At 43.3% G+C, this 19,014-nt stretch overlaps 1 protein-coding gene across 35 annotated transcripts in view; it reads left to right on the forward strand.

Moving 5' to 3' along the window:
* The window catches only part of SIPA1L1 (signal induced proliferation associated 1 like 1), a 437,830-nt gene that overhangs the window by 285,786 nt on the left and 133,030 nt on the right, over positions 1-19,014 (forward strand). For all 35 annotated transcript variants that reach the window (XM_089322259.1, XM_051826282.3, XM_089322258.1 and 32 more), the window contains one exon: positions 16,093-16,223. In XM_089322259.1, the coding sequence (XP_089178385.1) occupies positions 16,093-16,223 (131 nt within the window). The remainder of the gene's footprint in view (positions 1-16,092; positions 16,224-19,014) is intronic.

A 19,014-nucleotide genomic window follows, 5' to 3' on the forward strand; every position in this document is an offset into this window, starting at 1 on the left:
AAATCTTTATTTCATTTTAAACAGTATGATACTTAATTTTGTCACAGCAAGGCTCTGGATTCAGATTTTAGAAACCACATCTCTATTACACTGTCCTGCCAGCTACAGAGTTTTTCAGCCTCACCAACATGGGGTGTGGGACCAGCTAATTCTTTCCTTTGTTGGGATGGGGTGGGAGGTTGTCTGGTGCATTGTGGGATGTTTCCCAGCATCCCTGACCTCAGCCCCCTATATGCCAGCATCTTCTCCCCTTCCTCTGGGTTGTGACAGCCTAAAATGTCGCCAGGTGTTGCCAGATGTCCTTTAGGAGGTAACATTGTGTCTGGCTGAGAGTCTCTGCTTTACTGTACTCCGGGAAGTTTTCTGTAGGTGTGTCTGAGCAGTGTATAGGGGAGGCAGTCTTTCTTGCAAGCGTTAAACATGAGAGAGAACATACCAGTCACGGGCCTGCTTATGTAGCATGTGGGCTGTTTTCCTATTAGGAAATATCATAATGTTGTAAGGAACATTTTTGAGCACTTACATAGCAGGCTCTGTACTAAGCATTTAATGTGATGCACATTTTCTCAGCTCAGCCTCTTGATGCCCATGAGGTAAGTAGGCAGTTGCTAATCCCATTTTCCAGAGGAGAAAACTGGCACTTAGGTGATATGCTGCCTTGTATCCAGCACCTGTTAGGTCAAGGATCCACCCTTGGTCTGAGGAGAGAGAGCTGTGCTCTTCCTCTCTGTTCCTCAGATCTACTCTGGAAGACTAGAGGGAGAGACTCGCTTACTTAAAGTGTTTACCTTTCAGAAAGGTGAAGTGGAAAGGAGAACACCTAGATTCTAGAGGAATTCTGATCATTTATAAAATTTCATACATTTAAAAGCCACTAATCCAGTAATTGCTAATTTGAAGTATGGGACATAGCATTATACCCAACACAATGGGAACTGGCTAATTGACATTACTGGTTAAATAGCAGAGATGTTAAAATATATGCATATCTGAAATATCTCATTAAGTATTTCATTAGAACATATTAAAAATACATTTACTACCTGCTGAGGCCAGAGGGTTTTCTCTGACAGCATTCTACTTGTTTGATTCCACACTGTATTATTAGTCTCAAGCATAAGAGCTAAAGTATGGACACCGGCAAGTCTTTCCAAAGCTTTCAGTATTGCTTTCAAAATAATTCAGTTTCATAATTAAAGTAACAAGTTACCTGGCATAAAGGTGTAGGGAGACACAGCTGACTGTCCTTGTGAAATCCAGTTGGTGGGGGCACAAGGTTGCCCACTAGCCTGCTCATGCCCATGGACATTGATCAGTGTGGATTAGAGAGGGAGTGGTCCGTATTGGTTAATCCAGGAACCTCGAACACAGGTGCCTGCTAAGCTAGCTCTTCTTGGGCCACATCATTTAGAATTTTCAATTTGGGCAGGTCATTTGTCACAATGTAAAAGTGTATCAAAAATTGTAACCCTGAATGGTATCAGTTGAAGCAGAAATTAAGCCTGTTCAAGTATGACAGTGGTGTTGTTGTTTTTTGGTTTTAGATTTTATTTATTTATTTGAAAGGTGAAGGTACAGACAGAGAGGGAGACACAGAGAGAGAGGTCTTCGATCTGCTGGTTCATTCCTCAGATGTCCGCAACCAGAGCTGGGCTGATCCAGCCAGGAGCTTCTACCTGGTCTCCCATGCAGGTGAAGGGACCCAAAAACTTGGGCCATCTGCCACTGCTTTCCCAGGCCACAGCAGAGAGCTGGATCGGAAGAGGAGCAGCTAGGACTAGAACCGGAGCCCATATGGGATGCTGGCACTGCAGGTGGAGGCTTAGCCCACTATCCCACAATGCAGGCCCCTGTATGTTTTAAAAACATATATGTTATCGGTATTTTTTAATATATTTCTCATCCAAAATATTCTAAAATCTGAAAGCTTTTGAGTGCTAACACGATGTTAAAAGTGGAAAATTCCACATACATAAAACAAATAATACATTTGTTTTGTGTACAGAATGACTAAAAATTCTATAGAAAGTCACCTTCAGGGTATGTGTGTAAGGTATATATATATGAGGCATAAATGAACTGCTTATTTAGACATGGGACCTATTCTGAAAAATAACCCAAATCCAGAATGCTTATGGTCCTTAGTGTTTTTGGATAAGGAATAGTCAGCCTGAGTAGTCCAAAGGTTCTATTTTGTAACTTTCAGTCTACGACTTAGATTCACTGAAATTGCTGCACTAACTCATTTTGCTTGCTCGGAACCTTAAAGCATGTCAGGTCAGATGTGTTCATCCTCTAGCACCGACCTGTAGGGTCACTGACCTGGCTGTCAAGGCAGCCTCTTCATCACCACATAGCTTCCATTCTGCTGTTGAATGCGTTCCTAACTTGATTGTGGCTAAGTCTCCAAGAGAAAACAAAATTTACTGAAGTACACTCAATGACCAAAATTCTAGGTAAAGTTCAGTCCTTTTCAGCTGATAGAGCTGTGACCCCTTTTTAATAGTGTGCTGTTTTTGTAAACTTCATTACTTTGCACATGTAGACTTTAGAGGATATTTGACTCCTACATGGAAGCAAAGTCCATTGCTGGAAAAGGCTGGGCCAGCAGAGCGCTCCGTCGTTTGTGCTCATTAAATAAACAACATGTTACTGAGGACTTTCCGTCTGTCCTTCCTCCTGCCCGCTGCTCTGCCAGCTTGCTAGTGTGTGTGCTCATGTCGAGACTCACCCAGAATGAAGCGGCAGTCGTAATACAGCAGGTGTTTGTAGTGATACTACTTTGTGTCTTGGGCAGACTTCGTGGGATCCTGGGGTGAACCTGTCACTGTGGGTAGAGAGACCCAGACTAGTCAGGAGGGTAACGTTCAGATCACTGCAGACGTGAGTTTAGTTTTTATTTAGATAGTCGCCATAGTCAAAGTAGCCAGGAAATGTGGAAAAGCATGTGGAAAATAACAAAGCCACAGAATGCTAATGTTGCCGTGGCTTTCGAGGAGGGATTCTTTCCTAGCCATCACTGATCTTCCTTTCTGTGGCCACACCAGACTTTCCCAGTTTGCGTTGAGAGTACAGTCGCCTTTGAGGCACTTTCTCCCTGAATCCCGTTTGTGAAGACAGTGGAGCCCACGAGTTGCTCTGGCAGTTGTGTTTGCTGCTGCATTGGTCAGCAGTGTAGACAGGCTTGCTGTATGCACGCTAGGATGCCGTGATAAGTGAGGGCATTCCTCTCTTGCCCAGTGGCCTGGACAAACTGCCAGCATGGTCTGAGGAACGTCTGGAAACATTTTCTGCTCCTTAAGAGAGGGAGGATCAATGCTTGTGCACCTGCTTATCCTGCTAACTCTAAACCACCAAGATGGTCCTTGTAACTGTTCTCCTTCCTGCTCCTACACTTGGCACCTGTCCCCACCCCAGCCCCAGCACACTCGCGTATTCACGGGGATGCTTCCCTGCGTGCAGAAACACAGATGAGGTTGATCATATGCTGGGCCCCAGGATTGTTTGAGAAGACCACTTGGATTTCCATTGCTGTTGAACTGCTTTGCTTCTCACTCTCTGGTCATCAGCCATCTTTAACGTCATTCCTTTAGAATATCACACTTAACTTCCTTTTCCTTCCTGTCAGCTTTAGCACCCCAGTAGAATCTCCATTTTGCTATCAAAGGGCTGTTTTTCAAATCAGCATCATTGAGTAGCCATTCTAAGTTTTATTGAGTTTTCTAATAAATGCAGAACACCAGAAAGTAGAACTGAAAAGGAAAATTATCTAGATCGAGAACCAAACAGCCACATCATCTTTACACATCATCTGATATAACAGATAAACTGTTGTTCAAAGCCACACTGCTCCAGAATAATTTTTAATGAAATACACGTTTTTTCCATGGAAGATCAACTTTTTTTTCCAGGAGTTCTTGTGTATGTAAGTGTTTTTTAATGAATGAGATAGGAACATGTACAGATGTAAAGCCTTGGATGATAAATTAACTCTGCTTGGGGGCCAGTGCTGTGGCGCAGTAGGTTAAAGCCACCACCTGCCAGTTTGTGTTCTGGCTCCTCCACTTCCAATCCAGCTCCCTGCTTATGGTCTGGGAAAGCAGTAGAAGATGGCCCAAGTCCTTGGGCCCCTGCTCCCACGTAGGAGACCCAGTGTAAGCTCTTGGCTCCTGGCTTCTGGCTTCAGTTCTGCCTAGCTCTGGCCGTTGCAGCCATTTGGGGAGTGAATCAGCAGATGGAAGACCTCTCTCTGCCTCTGCCTTTCTGTATCTCTGACTTTCAAGTGAATAAATAAATCTTAAAAAAAAAAAAAAAAATAGGCCGGCGCCGTGGCTCAATAGGCTAATCCTCCACCTTGCGGCGCCGGCACACCGGGTTCTAGTCCCGGTTGGGGCGCCGGATTCTGTCCCGGTTGCCCCTCTTCCAGGCCAGCTCTCTGCTATGGCCAGGGAGTGCAGTGGAGGATGGCCCAGGTGCTTGGGCCCTGCACCCCATGGGAGACCAGGAAAAGCACCTGGATCCTGGCTCCTGCCATCGGATCAGTGCGGTGCGCCGGCTGCAGCGGCGGCCATTGGAGGGTGAACCAACGGCAAAGGAAGACCTTTCTCTCTCTGTCTCTCTCTCTCACTGTCCACTCTGCCTGTCAAAAATAAAAAAAATAATAAAAAAAAATAAAATAATTAACCCTGCTGCGCTGCAGGTGTGCTGTTGCAGGTATCTTTGCACTTCATCATTAGTAAATGGCTTGACCTTAGTTCTTGATATGAGCTTGTCCTCTTGTTTGCAGTGGAGAAACCACTCAGATGCTGTTCATGCAAACAACCTGAGCTCAAATGCATCCCGTACATGTTTTTTATCTTTAAAGAACTCTTGCCCAAAGCATGTAGAACACGTATACCACTCTCCCAAGAGTGTGTGAGGTGATAAGGAGAGTGATTTCCAGGTTATGGGTTAAGAAACCAAATATTTGAGAGGTTAAGTCACTATTCCAGCATTTACAGTCTAGAAGTCTGAGCATGTGGCCCAGTGGTTAAGATGCTGCTAGGGGCACCTGTACCCTGTACTGAAGTGCTTGAGTTTGAGTCACAGGCCTGCTCCTGATTTCAGCTTCCTGGTACTGTGTACCGTGGGAGGTAGTGGTGATGACTTAAGTAATGGGGTCTCTGCCACCTGCTTAGGAGACCCAGGTCACATTTCTGGCTCCTGGCTTTGGCCTGGCCTAGCCCCAGCTGTTGTGAACATCTGGGGAGTGAACCAGCAATGAGAAGACCTCTCTCTGACTTTCAAATAAATAAAAATTTTTAAAACTTTAAGAATTATTACTTCCATTTTAGATAGAAAGAAACAGATGAAGTGGCTTGCCCAAGGGGAAGCAGGAAGCCCAATAAACAGAGGAGGCAGGATGGGGTAGATTGCTCAGGCAGCTCCGGGGAGCTCAGCCTGTTTCTCAGACCTGGGCTGACTTAGTTTATAACAGAACTGTGCTTGAGAAAAGTGTTAATGGTCATGTTGGAAGCCGAGAGTGCTGTAAGGATGGCCTTCAAGTCTGGTTTCTGATGTGCAGAGTTGTGTGCTTCAGGTAGGTGGTGAGCTCCAGCGTCAGCCCATCTGTGCTCTGGGACTGTGTTGTGCTCTGTGCTCTTGAGCCAGCAGCTTCTGCCGAAACACATAGTGTTTATACATGTATTATAACTCCTTGTTTTACCGAGACCCCACAGACTCTGTATGATTAATTTAGAGGGAGTTCTTTAATTGATAGTAAATGTTTCGTGTCAGGGAGTCTTGGGGGCCTTTGTGTTTTCTTGAGGAGCTGACCGAGGTGTATGTTTTGCTGCTCTCTCGGTATCTTCTCGGGACTCCCAGCGACAAGCATGCCATATTGTGGTTTTTCACACTGGCTCCTTTGGAAACAACATCCTCTCCCTCCTTTCCTGTGATGTCCATGTCCCTGCCCTTGAAGGCATTGGGGCTTTCATAGTGTCAGTTGAGGGCGTGTGCTTCAACTTCTGTTTATTCTTAAAATTAAGATAGACTGTCTGAAGGCCATGCCAGCTGAAACTTTATTTGACTTTCTACCAGGTCATCTTTTCAAGATCCAATCATCCAGAAATGGGGTTTGTTTTACAATAAAACTGGTGATCAACATTGCCCTATTATGTCATTCATCTGCCCCTTTGAAAGCGTCATATGAGAAAGGTATTTTAGAACTGGGTGCCTGAAATTATTTGCGGGGAGCTGCCACATGCCTGCCTGCTCTCCTGAGGACAGCTGTGTTGTATGTGTTGTTTTCCTGGAATTCCTGCAAATCTCAGAAACATTTCATGAGCAGCTGTACAGCTGTCATTATTATTGACACATTGGCTTCCACTTTCATCTTTAGTTTCCTGTTCTGTGTTATCAGCATGAGAAATGTATGTCCTTTCTAATCAGCGGCCTCAAAAAAAAAATTGAGTGGGAATGTTAACACTGCAGGGTGCAGAAAGGAGACTCTCCCCTCATGTGAATCATTCCACTTCTATCTTTCTATATCTTACATACGCGCAAGTATCTTCCAGTTTAGTGTTGACAAGAGTGCTCTGCATATTTTTGCAGTAGTTTTAAAAAATCAGCTTGTATATTCATTGACTTATTTATTCAGTTATCCAGCCATTTGAATAATAGTGAACATCTGCTTTGTCCCAGATGCGGTTCCTGGAGAAAGCAAAAACTGACAGTTCCCCTTCTTATTTAGTCTTCATTTAGTGCTACTGAGGTGGATGAGAAGCTGTTGAATTATTTTTTTCCTCCTTTAAAAAAAAATTAAGTCTTCTACAATATCTTCTTCCCTTCTGCCTAGAACTCCATTAGATGGAAGGTTGGACTCCTGGATTAATCATCCATTTTTTTTTTCTTATGTAACTGCACTTTAAAAAAATTTTTTTTTATTTATTTGAGAGGTAGAGTTACAGACAGAGAAAGAGAGAGAATGAGAAAGGTCTTCAGTCTGCTGGTTTATTCCCCAAATGGTGGCAATGGCCAGAGCTAGGCCGATCTGAAGCTAGGAGCCAGGAGCTTGTGCTGGGTCTCCCACACAGGTGCAGGGACCTCAGGACTTGGGCCATCTTCTGCTGCTTTCCCAGGCCCCAGCAGAGAGCTGGATTGGAAGTGGAGCAGCAGGGACATGAAGTGATGCCCATGTGGGATGCTAACGCAGCAGGCAGAGGCTTAGCCTGCTACACCACAGCACTGGCCCTGATAATTGCACTTAATTTTGTTCCATTCTCCATTAGTTTTGTCTTCTGAACAAGGAATTATATGTAGCTCTGTGTGCTCTGTTATCTGATCTTCTCACTGGGTTTTGTTTTTAGCAATCATGTTTTTAATCCCCAAGAACTCATTGTTTCTATTGGTGTTGATGAAAACATGTTAATGTCTTTCAAGAGTGATCTCTATCTTCTCACTTTTCTGTTCGGCCTCTCCTGTTTCTCTGGCTCATGCTGTTGGTTTTCCTTCGTTGTCCAGAGATGTTTATCACATTTATGACTAAAAGCTGCAGTGGCTTAGTGTAAGTGGCATCAATTTCCCCTGTGGCTGGCTCTGTGGGTCTCTTTCTCCAGCTGGCCTCTCATTGGCATAGGAGGGCCGAGAGCCAGCTGGAGAAGTGGTGTATCTCTGCACTGGGAGGTGTCCCTGTGGAGGGAGAGGCAGTGAGCAGGGTGCGATATGGAAAGCCACATTCAGGTCAAGTTGGGAGGGCTTCTGTGCGTTCTGCTCCTGCCTGGGGCTGTGTTGGTCTTCTTTCCTCTCTCGCCCACTTGGCAAACTCCCGCCTGTACTGCAGGCTTGAGAAGCCTTTGCAACCTTTTCCTTGTCAGAGGTGTAGCTCTCCCACCACCGATCCATCTCCCTGCACAACACTCTGTGGGATGCATTGGTTCACAACCAGTCTTAGCACACCCTGAAGGCAAGGATTGTAGATTAGGGGGTTCCACAAATGTTTTATAAATAAGCGAATGTCTGGTAACTATGCAAAGTAGAGGTTCTATTGAGGTGAGGATCCAATTCATCTTGTGTAGCATTAGGTAGAACAGTGAAGACCCTCTGTGTTCATGGCCTTGTGTTATGCTCCAGGCACTGAATCATATGTTGCAGTTCCTTTTCCTCACTCCTCAGGAAATGAGACCACAAACATGTCTGTGTGTGGTCAGGGTGGTTTTGTGGAAACTGACCACGACCACCAATTGATTCCCATAGGCACAAAAAGCCATTACAGAGACTGATTTTTAACTACTGTGTAAATTTTAAAAGACACAACTGATGGTGTGTTTAAGACTGTGTAGTTTAACATTCTCTTGAATACTTTTATTATTGACACTTTATTTTTGGACATTTCTTATAGGCCAAAAAAAGGTTTCATTTCCTTGATCACTAGTGAGGTTAATTTATTTTTAAAGCAGTTATTGTTTGGGCGTGTGGCGTAGTGGTTAAGTTGGTGCTTGGTGTAACTGCATGCCCATTGTGGTGCCTAATTTGAGTCCTCTGCTTTGGATAAAGCTTCCTGCTAATGTGTGTACCAGGAGGCAACAGTAATGGTTCAGTACTTGGATCCCTGTCACCCGTGAGGGACGTGGGTTGAGTTCCTGGTTCCTAGTGTTATCCTGGCCCATCTCTGGCTATTTGGTCATCTGGAGAGAGAACCAGCAAATGGAAAATCTCCCTCTTGTGTGTGCCTTTCAAATAAAATGAAAACAAACAGATTTGTAAAATATGTATATAATTTATGTTCATTTGTTATAGATAGTGATGGAATAAAAACAGATTCTGCTTACTCTTTATTTTCTCTATTTCAAAGGATTTTCTTGGTATTTTTTTCTTTACCCATTTAGATTGTGATTTATTAATGTGAACATAACTTCACAATACAGCTTACCTTTTTTAGGCAAATTAGAGTCCTAAATGTGGCTGTTTGGTCTGATGCTATTTTTAAACCCTGCAAACTGCAAGCAGTTTTGGCAAGGGTACACTCCACTTTTTAAGTTACCTATGGAAAGGTTGTAACCTGTAAGTACTGAGCACTTTGTAAATGTGAGCAATTATTCTTATGTAACAATAATTATAAGCTTAGTGCAGTGCTCTGGGACAGAATTCTGGCCTGTGGCCAGTCCTGTGCAAATGTCCCCATCCATTACTCTGTCCTGCTTTTGGTTATGATGCAGAGTCCTAGGCTGTTCAATTCTCATGGAACCTCACCCTTATAATTAGGTCCCCTTTGAGGACCACAGACAAAATATCCAAGTGGTGCTTGTCCCAAAAAGAGCTACAGTTGGTCTCATATTACCTCTGCTTCTGCAAACCTCCATTGTATTTTTAAGTTTGTTTGTTTTGATGGGCAGCTAATGGAGAGACAGAGCTGCCATCTGCTAGTTCACTCCCCGAAATACCTGGGACAGCTAGGGCTGGGCTGAGGTTCAAATCAAGAGCCAGAAAGTCAATCCAAGTCTCCCATGTGGGTGGCAGAAGCCCAAGTACTTGAGGCAAAAGCACTGCCTCCCAGGAAGTTGGAGTCAGGAGCTAGAGCCAGGAATTGAACCAGGCGCTCCAGTATGGGATGTAGGTGTCCCAGCTGATGTCTTAACCTCCAGGCCAAATGTCCAATCTTTTTTTTTTTTTTTCCTTTTTAAATTACATTCTTCTAAGTTTCTGAGTTGTCTTTTTCTAGCCTAGTCATTCATCATATTAAGATGAAAGAAGTTGCCTACAAGCAAAATATCTGAGCAGTTTGAAGCCAATAGGTAGAAATAAGCAGTTTTATAGAAATATGTGCCGTAGTTGTCTTCTTACTTTTATCCAAATGCTTTGTCTAATGGAAATATTGAGGATCAGAGTTCATGTTTTCTCCTGAAGTAAAATTTGTAACCCATCAAGTAGACTGTTTTAACAGTGTTTCTAAGGTGGTGAAACAAGTTTAACCCAGTCTACTAAAGTTGTTTCATCTACTAATATATAGTGAAGCCCAGATCTGACAGCTCATTACTTGCATCTTCAGCTCCTTTCTACACTGTCTTACAGTGTCTTTTCTATAGAAAATGGAGTTTTTCATTTCAGAAAAATCATTTAGAATTGTGTTAGACATGAGACAGTAGCTGTTTTATTTGCTCTGTGTTTCTTTGATTTGTGTCTTTGATATCTGTTTTCCCTATTTAAAATTTAAGTGAACAATTATAAAGAGATGTTATAGCCATAAATTACAACTTGCCAAATTATTTATAAGAAATAAAAGTGTATCTTTGCTGTTTATAATTATACTCAGTCCAGATTATGCTGATGTCCCTAGGGAAACATGCAACTAAAATATTAATACATAGCCTACAGATATTATGAGAACAAATATGAGCAATCCAGGAATTGCTGGTTGAAGCGCTATAACTCTTGTGATTATATTTTCCTCTTCTTGATGCCAGACTTTTTTTTTTTTTGCTATGTTCATGTGTTCCTACACAGCTTATCACCCGATGATTTGACTGACTATTCTCATTACTTGAAGCTTTTGACTGTCTGCTATTTCTCCTCTTTAAATGTATAATTTTTTTATTATTCATGATTCTGAATGAATCAACCAAAAACACAGCTACTTAGGTGGAATGTTCTAGTAATAGCAGAACCACATACTAGCACTGTGAACCATCCTTGTTAAAACTCTACAACCACAGTTGAGTGTTGTGCTGCTGTGGGGCAAACAAAGCTTGAGACACCTGCATCCCACATGGAAGTGCCTGCCTGAGTCCTGGCTGCTCTACATTTCTCATCCAGCTTCCTGTAATGTGCCTCAGAGGCAGCAGATGGTTGGTACTTGGATCCCTGCCATCCGCATGAGAGGCCCAGACAGCTTCTCGGCTCCTGCCTTAAATATGGCCTAGCACTAGTGAACTTCTGAGAGTGAATCAGCAGATGGTGGATCTCTCTCTCTCCTTCTCCTGTGTCTTATTTATGTCAAATAAATAAATAAATTTTTGAGAAGGGGACACAAAGCTGTCAAGAACCAGAAATAGTAAGAAAACCTCAGGATGAACATGTGCTTAGCCATTAAATATACATGGCTAAAAAAATAGTATAAGGATATAACACTAATATGTTTCAATGCAGAGAAACCTTAGCTACCTAGCACATCAAGGAAGAAAGCATTGTGTGTGATCTGATTAAATAAATGGTATATACCTTCCAGCACCATACTGTATTTAACTACTGCTTATCCTTAATAAAATTTTTGAGATTTTTTGGAACATAATATTTGTAATGGCTAAGAAAAAGAGCTTTACAATCTGTAGTTCATGTGTTTGAATTTTGGTTCTGCTGTATACTGTACCATGGCTAAATGACTGATTTTAAATCATCACTGCCAAATTTGTAAAGAGGAAGGAAATAACCTGTGTTTCCCTGGTTGAGTGTGAGGTAGAAGGCTTGGCTGTACCATGTCACTGTCATGGTGATGGTGGTCTGGGTTGTGGCACTGCAGTGTACCGCTGATTCTGTGTAATACCTGTGTTCCAATTCATCCATCAGCAGCTTTAGCCACCCTCCTGAGTCTGCAGTTCTCCACACCCCCAGCCCTACTTCTTTCTCTGAGGCTCCTTATCCTGAATCCCTTCATCACATTTCCCTGCCTTTAACACTTCTCATCTGTAACTCCCAGTGCTTGTTCCTCTTCCTCCCTTGTTTACTACCTGCAAAAGATAGAATTAGCTGGAAGCGCTCCCTGCAATTGGTGGCTGGTCCCACTAGTGAAGAATGGAAGTAGATCACTGGTGCATCAGGGAGCTGGAGTCGAAGCACTGCCCAGAGGCCACCCTCCTGAGAGCAGGGTACCGCCCTCCAGGGAGGGAAAGGACAGACAGAGCCACGAGGGACATAAGAAGGATGAGACCAAGGATATCCCTGGAATGGCTGTTCGTGCCTTGAGATCAAAGTTTAGAAACTCAAAAGTTCAATATAAGGTGACTTCCTAGCCACATCCTTCTCCACCAGAGGATCACATACCACGTCAGGATTTGGAATTTAATGAGCTTGTCGTCACGTAGAATCCGCTTTATTTTCCTCTTAGCTGAGGTCAGAAAAAACAAATCATGGAAACATATAGCACGTTCTTTGGTGAGATGAATTCTTACTGAAGCTGAGAGGCCCCTTGAGTAAGCATGCCAGTGGGGAAGTCTAACACCGGAAGGGGAGCCAGCTTCTCTCTCGGAACCAGTGGAACTGCCAGAAGTAGAGTCCCAGGAAGTGCTGTCTTGCAAATAATAACCAGAGTTTTTGTCCAGTCTAAAAAAAAAAATTGGTGTTTCTTCACAAACACACATGAGTTCAGTAAAATCTCCGAGCTTTAGCATATCAGAGACGGGCGTGTTTGAAGTGGGTTTATAATTACTCCATCCCCAATTTCCCAACTCAGAAATCTGCTACTTTAGCAGGTGGGTAAATTGTACAAAAGTATAAGTACAGTCAGGTTTTGATGATGATGACACCAAAAAAGGGCTTAAATGATAATTAATTTTAAAATTTTATGATTAACAAAGTATTCCTTATTTTTAATCTTATGTTAGTTTATTTTTAATATTATTTCTATTTTCCATGTAATAGTAAAATGTTTTATATTTATCTTTATAAAGTTACACTTTTGTATTTCTAAACTTTTATATTTGTGATATATTAAATATTTGGATTCACTAATTTTTGTTATGGAATCTTTTAAATAGAGCAAATATAGAAAATAAACACTTTAATTTTGCTCCATTATTTAGTCACTCTTGGGGGAGATGTCTAAATGAGATTTCAGATGAGACTAAAAGATGAGAGGACATAGTCAACAGAACAAGGACTAATGGGAAGAACATTGAGAGGTTTTTGGGTGAGAAAGAGCATAGGGAACTTGAGCACCTGAAAGAAGTTCAGTATAGTTGGCTCTCAGAATTTAGAAGGCTGAGAGAGGTCCGAGTTGAGGCTGGAATAACAGGCTCCTGATGGGTTACGAGGATACTGGTAAGCCAGGGAAGGATTTTAAGGTTAGTAGTAATTGGTGAGATTAGAATTTTAGAAAGTTGATCTGGCTGCTGTGTGAACAAGATGGATAAAAGCAAACTAGTTATTAAAGACCCTCAAGCAGATAACGAATAGGGTAAGTCAGAGGCAGTGAGAAGAAGAGAAGTCAGAACAGGCATTCAAAGGGCATGGCAGTGGGTCTAGCGTGTGTACCTGGGTCAGTGTGGGAGCAGTTGCTGACACAGGGTCTGCAGGGAGGGCCGTATGGTTTCTGTGGGAATCTGCAGATGCTCTCGGGGATAGCTCTGGGCCTTAGAGGAGAGTGGAGTGGACTTGTACACCACAGAGCATCATCTGCATTTGGATGGCAGTTGAGCTTCTGCAAGTGGTTGGAATAGTCAGTAGAAAGAGCACTGGAACCTGTGCAAGAGCACCTGGAGGGCTAGAAGCCAAGTCAGAATAGGGCGGTGCATGGAGCCAACAATTGGAGTTCTCCCGTACAGAAGGAAGTGATCCTGGGTGTGGGCTGTTTCCAAGACGGGGAGCAAGATGTGGACAAACAGTGCCCTTCGTGTAGCTGTAAGGTAGTTGTTGCTGATGAGCGTGGTGGAGATCAGACCATAGCATTTGGAAAGTGAGAGGTTGGGCAGCTCTTTGAGAAGTTCCCAGTGGAAGAAAGGAATCATATTTTAGTTCTGAATGATGCGAAGGAGAAAGAAAAAGAGTAAGAGGTACATAAAAAGTTGTTGGAGAAATGAAATTAGAAGATTCCTTTGGTGCAAAAAATTGCAATCTGTGCATAGGTTTTCATAATACCTATGTTCCACAAACTTTTCGATGACCCATTGTATGCATGGATTTCGAAGGATTTTGCACCATAATAAACTTGCCTTTTAATTCTGTTTTCCACAAACTTTTTCAAGTGCTGTCATCTGTTTGAAGGAGACTTGAGCCTGATTAGATGATAATGAGAAGGAACAACTAGAGAAGCAGGAACTTAAAGAGAGGGAGAGTGAGGCCTCAGTGTCTCTGAGAAGGTGCAGCCAGGGGAGGCCAGGAAGTAGGGGAGATAAGATTTGTGTTGTAAGTAGAAAGAAGTGTGCTGCTGGATGCCGAGAGAGAAAGTGATAAAGAAGTTTACTTCTGGGATAGTTTCTTATTTTTGTGTGTGGCAGGCAACGTTGTCATTTGTTGAGACTGGGGAGAAGGGTAGGTAGGTAGAAGTGGGAGAGGAGTGGAGAAAGTTTAAAAACTGGCTCTGTAGAAACAGCTGACTGGGGAAAGCTTGAGGACGGGGTACGAGCTCTCCTGTATCTCTTTGAATTTCACAGTAGCACAAAGCGAGAGTACCACCTGCCCTGCCTGGGGTGTGTGTGCAAGGGGTGTTTGAAGAGTTTTTAGAGTCAGGTTTTGGTTGAGTCCATGAAGTTCAAGGAAAGGAAGGACATAAACGGGACTCAGGTATGCCTGTGACGCATTGGCTGTTGTGTGCTGCAGTGCTAAGACGTCCTCGCAAGCCATTGAAGTGCTCCTTCAGTAACGGCCCCAGACTGCTGTCTTGTTTTTCTTTAAGTCCTTGTCCGCTTTTTTATATTCTTTCTGTTTCCTCCCTTTCTGTTTTCTCCTTGTTGTCAGTTGTTCTATCACATTGCTGTCTGCATGCAAGTCTGTATGAGCCCTACACCTTGGACTTTGTCAACATCTGGAATTACCCCATCTCTGAAATAAAGCTGTGGGCTTGAAGACCAGACAAGCAAGCTTATTAGAGTTGTGTGCAAAGTAAGAGTAAATAAATACCCCTGAGTGTGATTCTCACGTGCTGTGCTTCGAGGATGTTACATGAGTTTTGTGACATTTATTGGGTTGTTTCTCAGTTGTCCATATATTGGATGTTTGTTGCCTGCATTCCCATTGTGTTTTTCTTGTTTTGAATTTCCATGGATTATAATATTCTTAGAAAGACCCACTATTTATGATTGTATCTCTTGTAATTGTGGTTTAGTATTACAAACTACTTGCCTATACATTACCTAAATTTTAAAATACCTGATTAGATATTTTATGTTATTATTCTCATGGATTTTCAAATATTTATATAATTTGTATGGAAATAACATATTTTCAAATATTTATGCGTTTTTTTGTGAGAATGACATGCCACATCACAATTTGATCATCTCATCATGTTACATGTAAATGAAATAGAACAATATGTAGTAAATATTTTGGAGGTTTGAAAAATAAGTTACCTACTCTAGCTTTTCATATGTTTCTGTGTTTTATGGAGTTCCTCATCAGTGAACCTTTCCTGTACATATCAACACATACATAAGAAGTGCCACTTTTTAGCAGTCTGTAAATTAACTTACTTTTGATCCCCACCTTCCTTCCTGTCAGGAGGGAGGTGCGTTCACAAGCAGTCACTTGGAGACTTTTCCCTAGTGCCCAAGTGAGCTGAAATCTGGGACCCTGTAATGGGAACACAGAGGCGAGGCCCTGACTCATCAGCCACGTGGTCACACTGGTTCCCTAGGAGATGCCTGCTCCCGGCTTCCATGGCTTTCCTGGGTAACTCCTGTGCTCAGTGCTCCCGCCTCCTCCCTGGCTGGCTTTGCCTTTGCCTTTGAGCATGCCCATCTCACGTGGGCTCCCTGCGCGTGGGAGTGTGGTCATTTCCGTCACACCCCTTTCTCCTCTCTCTAATCCAGGGAACACCTTTTAAAACTCTCTCCTCAAACTGTGTTCTCAAGAGGTTTAAGATTATTTTTTTTTCTTTTTAAAGCTAAAAAGCTCTGACACACACAGTATAGCCTATTTAAATGGTGGGATATAGAAAAAGAGGAGTAGTAAGTTTTAAGGGCAGTAGAAAACTCAACAGGACATCTCTAATCAGCATTACCATCTCTGGAACAAAACCTTGGTAGCCTTTATTTTTATAACTCACTAAAGAGCATTAACATCTTTTAAATGTGTTTACTTCTTATTGATGTAATTTCTTAGTGGTGATCTTAAATACTGAGCAGAACTTGATATTTTCAAAGTGTTGGGTAAGTTTTAATTTTGTTTTGTCTTATTTTACCCAAGAACACTGGAACTATTTTGGGGCTGACGAGAATCTTGGTCCAGTGGCTGTGAGCATTCGAAGGGAGAAACCAGAGGAAATGAAGGAAAACGGATCTCCATACAACTACCGAATAATTTTTAGAACTAGTGAGGTAAGTTTTTGAATGAAAGAGATTTGAAGCATAATGGAAGTGAGGAAAAAATATAGTAGTAGCAATACCAAAGCAATTGAACTTAGTAGCACATGGTTACAGATGTCTTTGGAATAAACAAAGGCTTCTTTCTCTCTTTCTTGTGGTGATGGGGGTGGACAAGATGAGTAGATCTGAATCCTTTCTTTCAGTCTAGCCCTGGACGGATGCCATAACTGAATGGGCGTTTTGATGAAGAGCATATCCATTTAGTGTAGCCCAAGGACACTCAAGTGCTCAGAATCGCAAATGGCTGGCAGGTGTCTGGCCTGATGATTAAGATGCCCAAGTCCCACATCAGAGTGATTCCCAGCTCTGGCTCCTGACTCCAACTTCCTGCTATTGTAGACCCTGGGAGACAACGAGGATGGCTCAAGTGGTTGCGTTCCTACCACCCACATGGGAGGCCTGGTTTGAGCTCCCAGCCCTAACTCCATCTCTAGTTGAGCTAGAGCCATTGCAGGCATCTGGGGAGCAAACCAGCAGATGGGAGAATCCGGCACAGGAGATTGCCCATCCTAGTCTCCTTCTCAGGACGGCCAGCATGCTTATGGGTGACAGAGGTCTCCTGAGATTGAATGCAATCTTCCTAGCAATTGTGTGGGACATTTCTTAGATGTTGAGGAGGGAAAGGAGCTTTTCTTCTTTCCTCATTTTGCTGTCTCTTGGACCTGTTCTCCTAGGCTTAGAGCTAGAACTGAACCAGAGACCATCTAATTATGGGGAAGATGGGTTTCAGGAGCTCTTCAGGAATCTAAATGCATATAATATATGAGCTTTCATTCAAGTTAGAAAAGGAAAAATAAGTAGCCAATGAAGCTTTTTTAAATTTTTTTTTAGAGAAGACTTGTGACAGATCTGGAGCTCCGAGGTTCTTGTTTGTTTTCTTCCTCGACCTGTGTATTGTTGTGCCAGTTACCAGCTTATTGCCACTCAGCCTCTCACGTTGGGATTGTTGTTGTGTATTAAAGCCTAACTCCCCCTCGAGCTATCCAGAAAATAATGGGATTGGAACCAGTTTAAATTGGGCATTTGGCCTCATTTCCCCCACTGAATGTCAGGCAGGTTTCAGGGGTCGGCCTGTCTTAGTAATTGTTCCTGAGCTTGAACCCCAGGGAAATTAAAAATGAGATTTCTACAAGCAAGGCTTTAACATCTAATGTGTTGCTTGTGATGGCCAGAGAGAAATGAAGGATCGCTTGGAGCTGATCACGAGGCAGGGTGAATTCTTCCGCAGAGCGGGAAAAGCAGAGCCGTGCCGTGTGGAGCGCCTTGCTTCTTGCGAGGCGTTTTGCCCCTCCTTCGGCTCCTTGGTTTTAAGCCCCTGTCAAATGCCTCCTTTCCCATGGTTCTCAGCCATTAGACCCATCACCTTGCCGTGTCCTAGCCTGTGCCATGTTCCCGAGGTAGAAGTTCTCCACCTCCTGTCACTGGTGGCTGTGGGCCGTCCATTCTTGCCTCGCAGGCACCCTCCCTCTCCAGGGTTAACTTGTGGCCTCAGTCCTTCCATGGGCCCTGAGCCACACCAACTCCAGCCTTTCTCACCTCTGTACTTTCACTGCCTGCTGCCTCACCTGCCCACAGTGCTCTGCTTACATGCCCCTCACCATGTCATTGGCTTAGAGTCTTTACCTGCCCGCCCATCTGAGTGTTTCATACCCTTTCTCTTTGCCTTTGATTAAAAGATCCAAGTCAGGGGTTGTTCAGCGACCCTAACCAGCTCTTATTTAAATTCAAATGAACGTTCAGTTTATGGTGAGGCCATTACTTCATCTGTTTAAGCCAAAAGCTTTGAAGTCACAATTGACTCTCTTCTACTCCTCCTTCCCATACCTCAAATCTGGTCTGTCAGGAACGTTTGAGTTTTAGCCAGAACTTGGCCACTTCTCCCATCCCCACTGCCTTGTCCTGGTCCCTGTGTTGCTTGGAGCATTGGTCTCTCTTTGCTTCTGCCCTGCAGATTAGCGTTCTTTCCATCCAGCAAGGGTCTTCTTAGGTTGTGATCCAGATCTTGTCATACTTCACTCCAGAAGCCTTAAAGGGTTCCCATGTCCCTCTGAACAAAAGCCAGTGTGCTTGCCTTGCTCGGGAACCCTGCACACCTGCTCCCCAGTTCTCTCTCCCGCCTTACCTCTAGCAGCTCCCCGGCTTTCTTCTCTTCTTCTCCTACTGCATCAGCTTCCTTCCCCTCTGGGCTGCCTGGACTTTCTCTGCCTGCAGGCTCTGAGACTCCCCTTCCTCACTTATTGAAGATCTTCCCCCAGCACCCCTGGGGCTCCAGCCCTCTCATTTTCCTCTACCCTTTAGTCGTAAATTCCAGGAGCTCTCTTTGGCCACTGGATCTAAAATGTCTACTCCTTCTCCATTTTGTAGCCAATTCAATGCTTTATTTCTCACTAACACTTAACAGTGTCTTAGACATTATACTTCCTTAGTTTGGTTTGCCTGTGTCTCCCACTACAGTGCTGACGCCATGAGGGTGGGGCCGTTATCTGAGTTCTTTGTTACTACACACCTGAGAGCTAAAACAGCAGCCTCCATCCTTCCTGTCCTTCTTTCTCCTTCCTCCCTGCTGTTTCATCCCCTTTCCCACCTCCTCCTCTTCCTCTGAATGTTAAATTGCCACTAATGTTTGTGTAGTTTTTTCCTTCCTAGGAAAATAATCCTAAGGGTGGTTTAATTGTATAAGACTTTATATAGAAGTAAACAAAAGTCTTTTGATATATTCATTGTTTGCTAATTTGACTTGTTT

The sequence above is a fragment of the Oryctolagus cuniculus genome, chromosome 20 (assembly GCF_051225735.1).
Source record: "Oryctolagus cuniculus isolate XC-2025 breed Fujian yellow rabbit chromosome 20, ASM5122573v1, whole genome shotgun sequence".
Lineage (NCBI taxonomy): Eukaryota > Metazoa > Chordata > Mammalia > Lagomorpha > Leporidae > Oryctolagus > Oryctolagus cuniculus.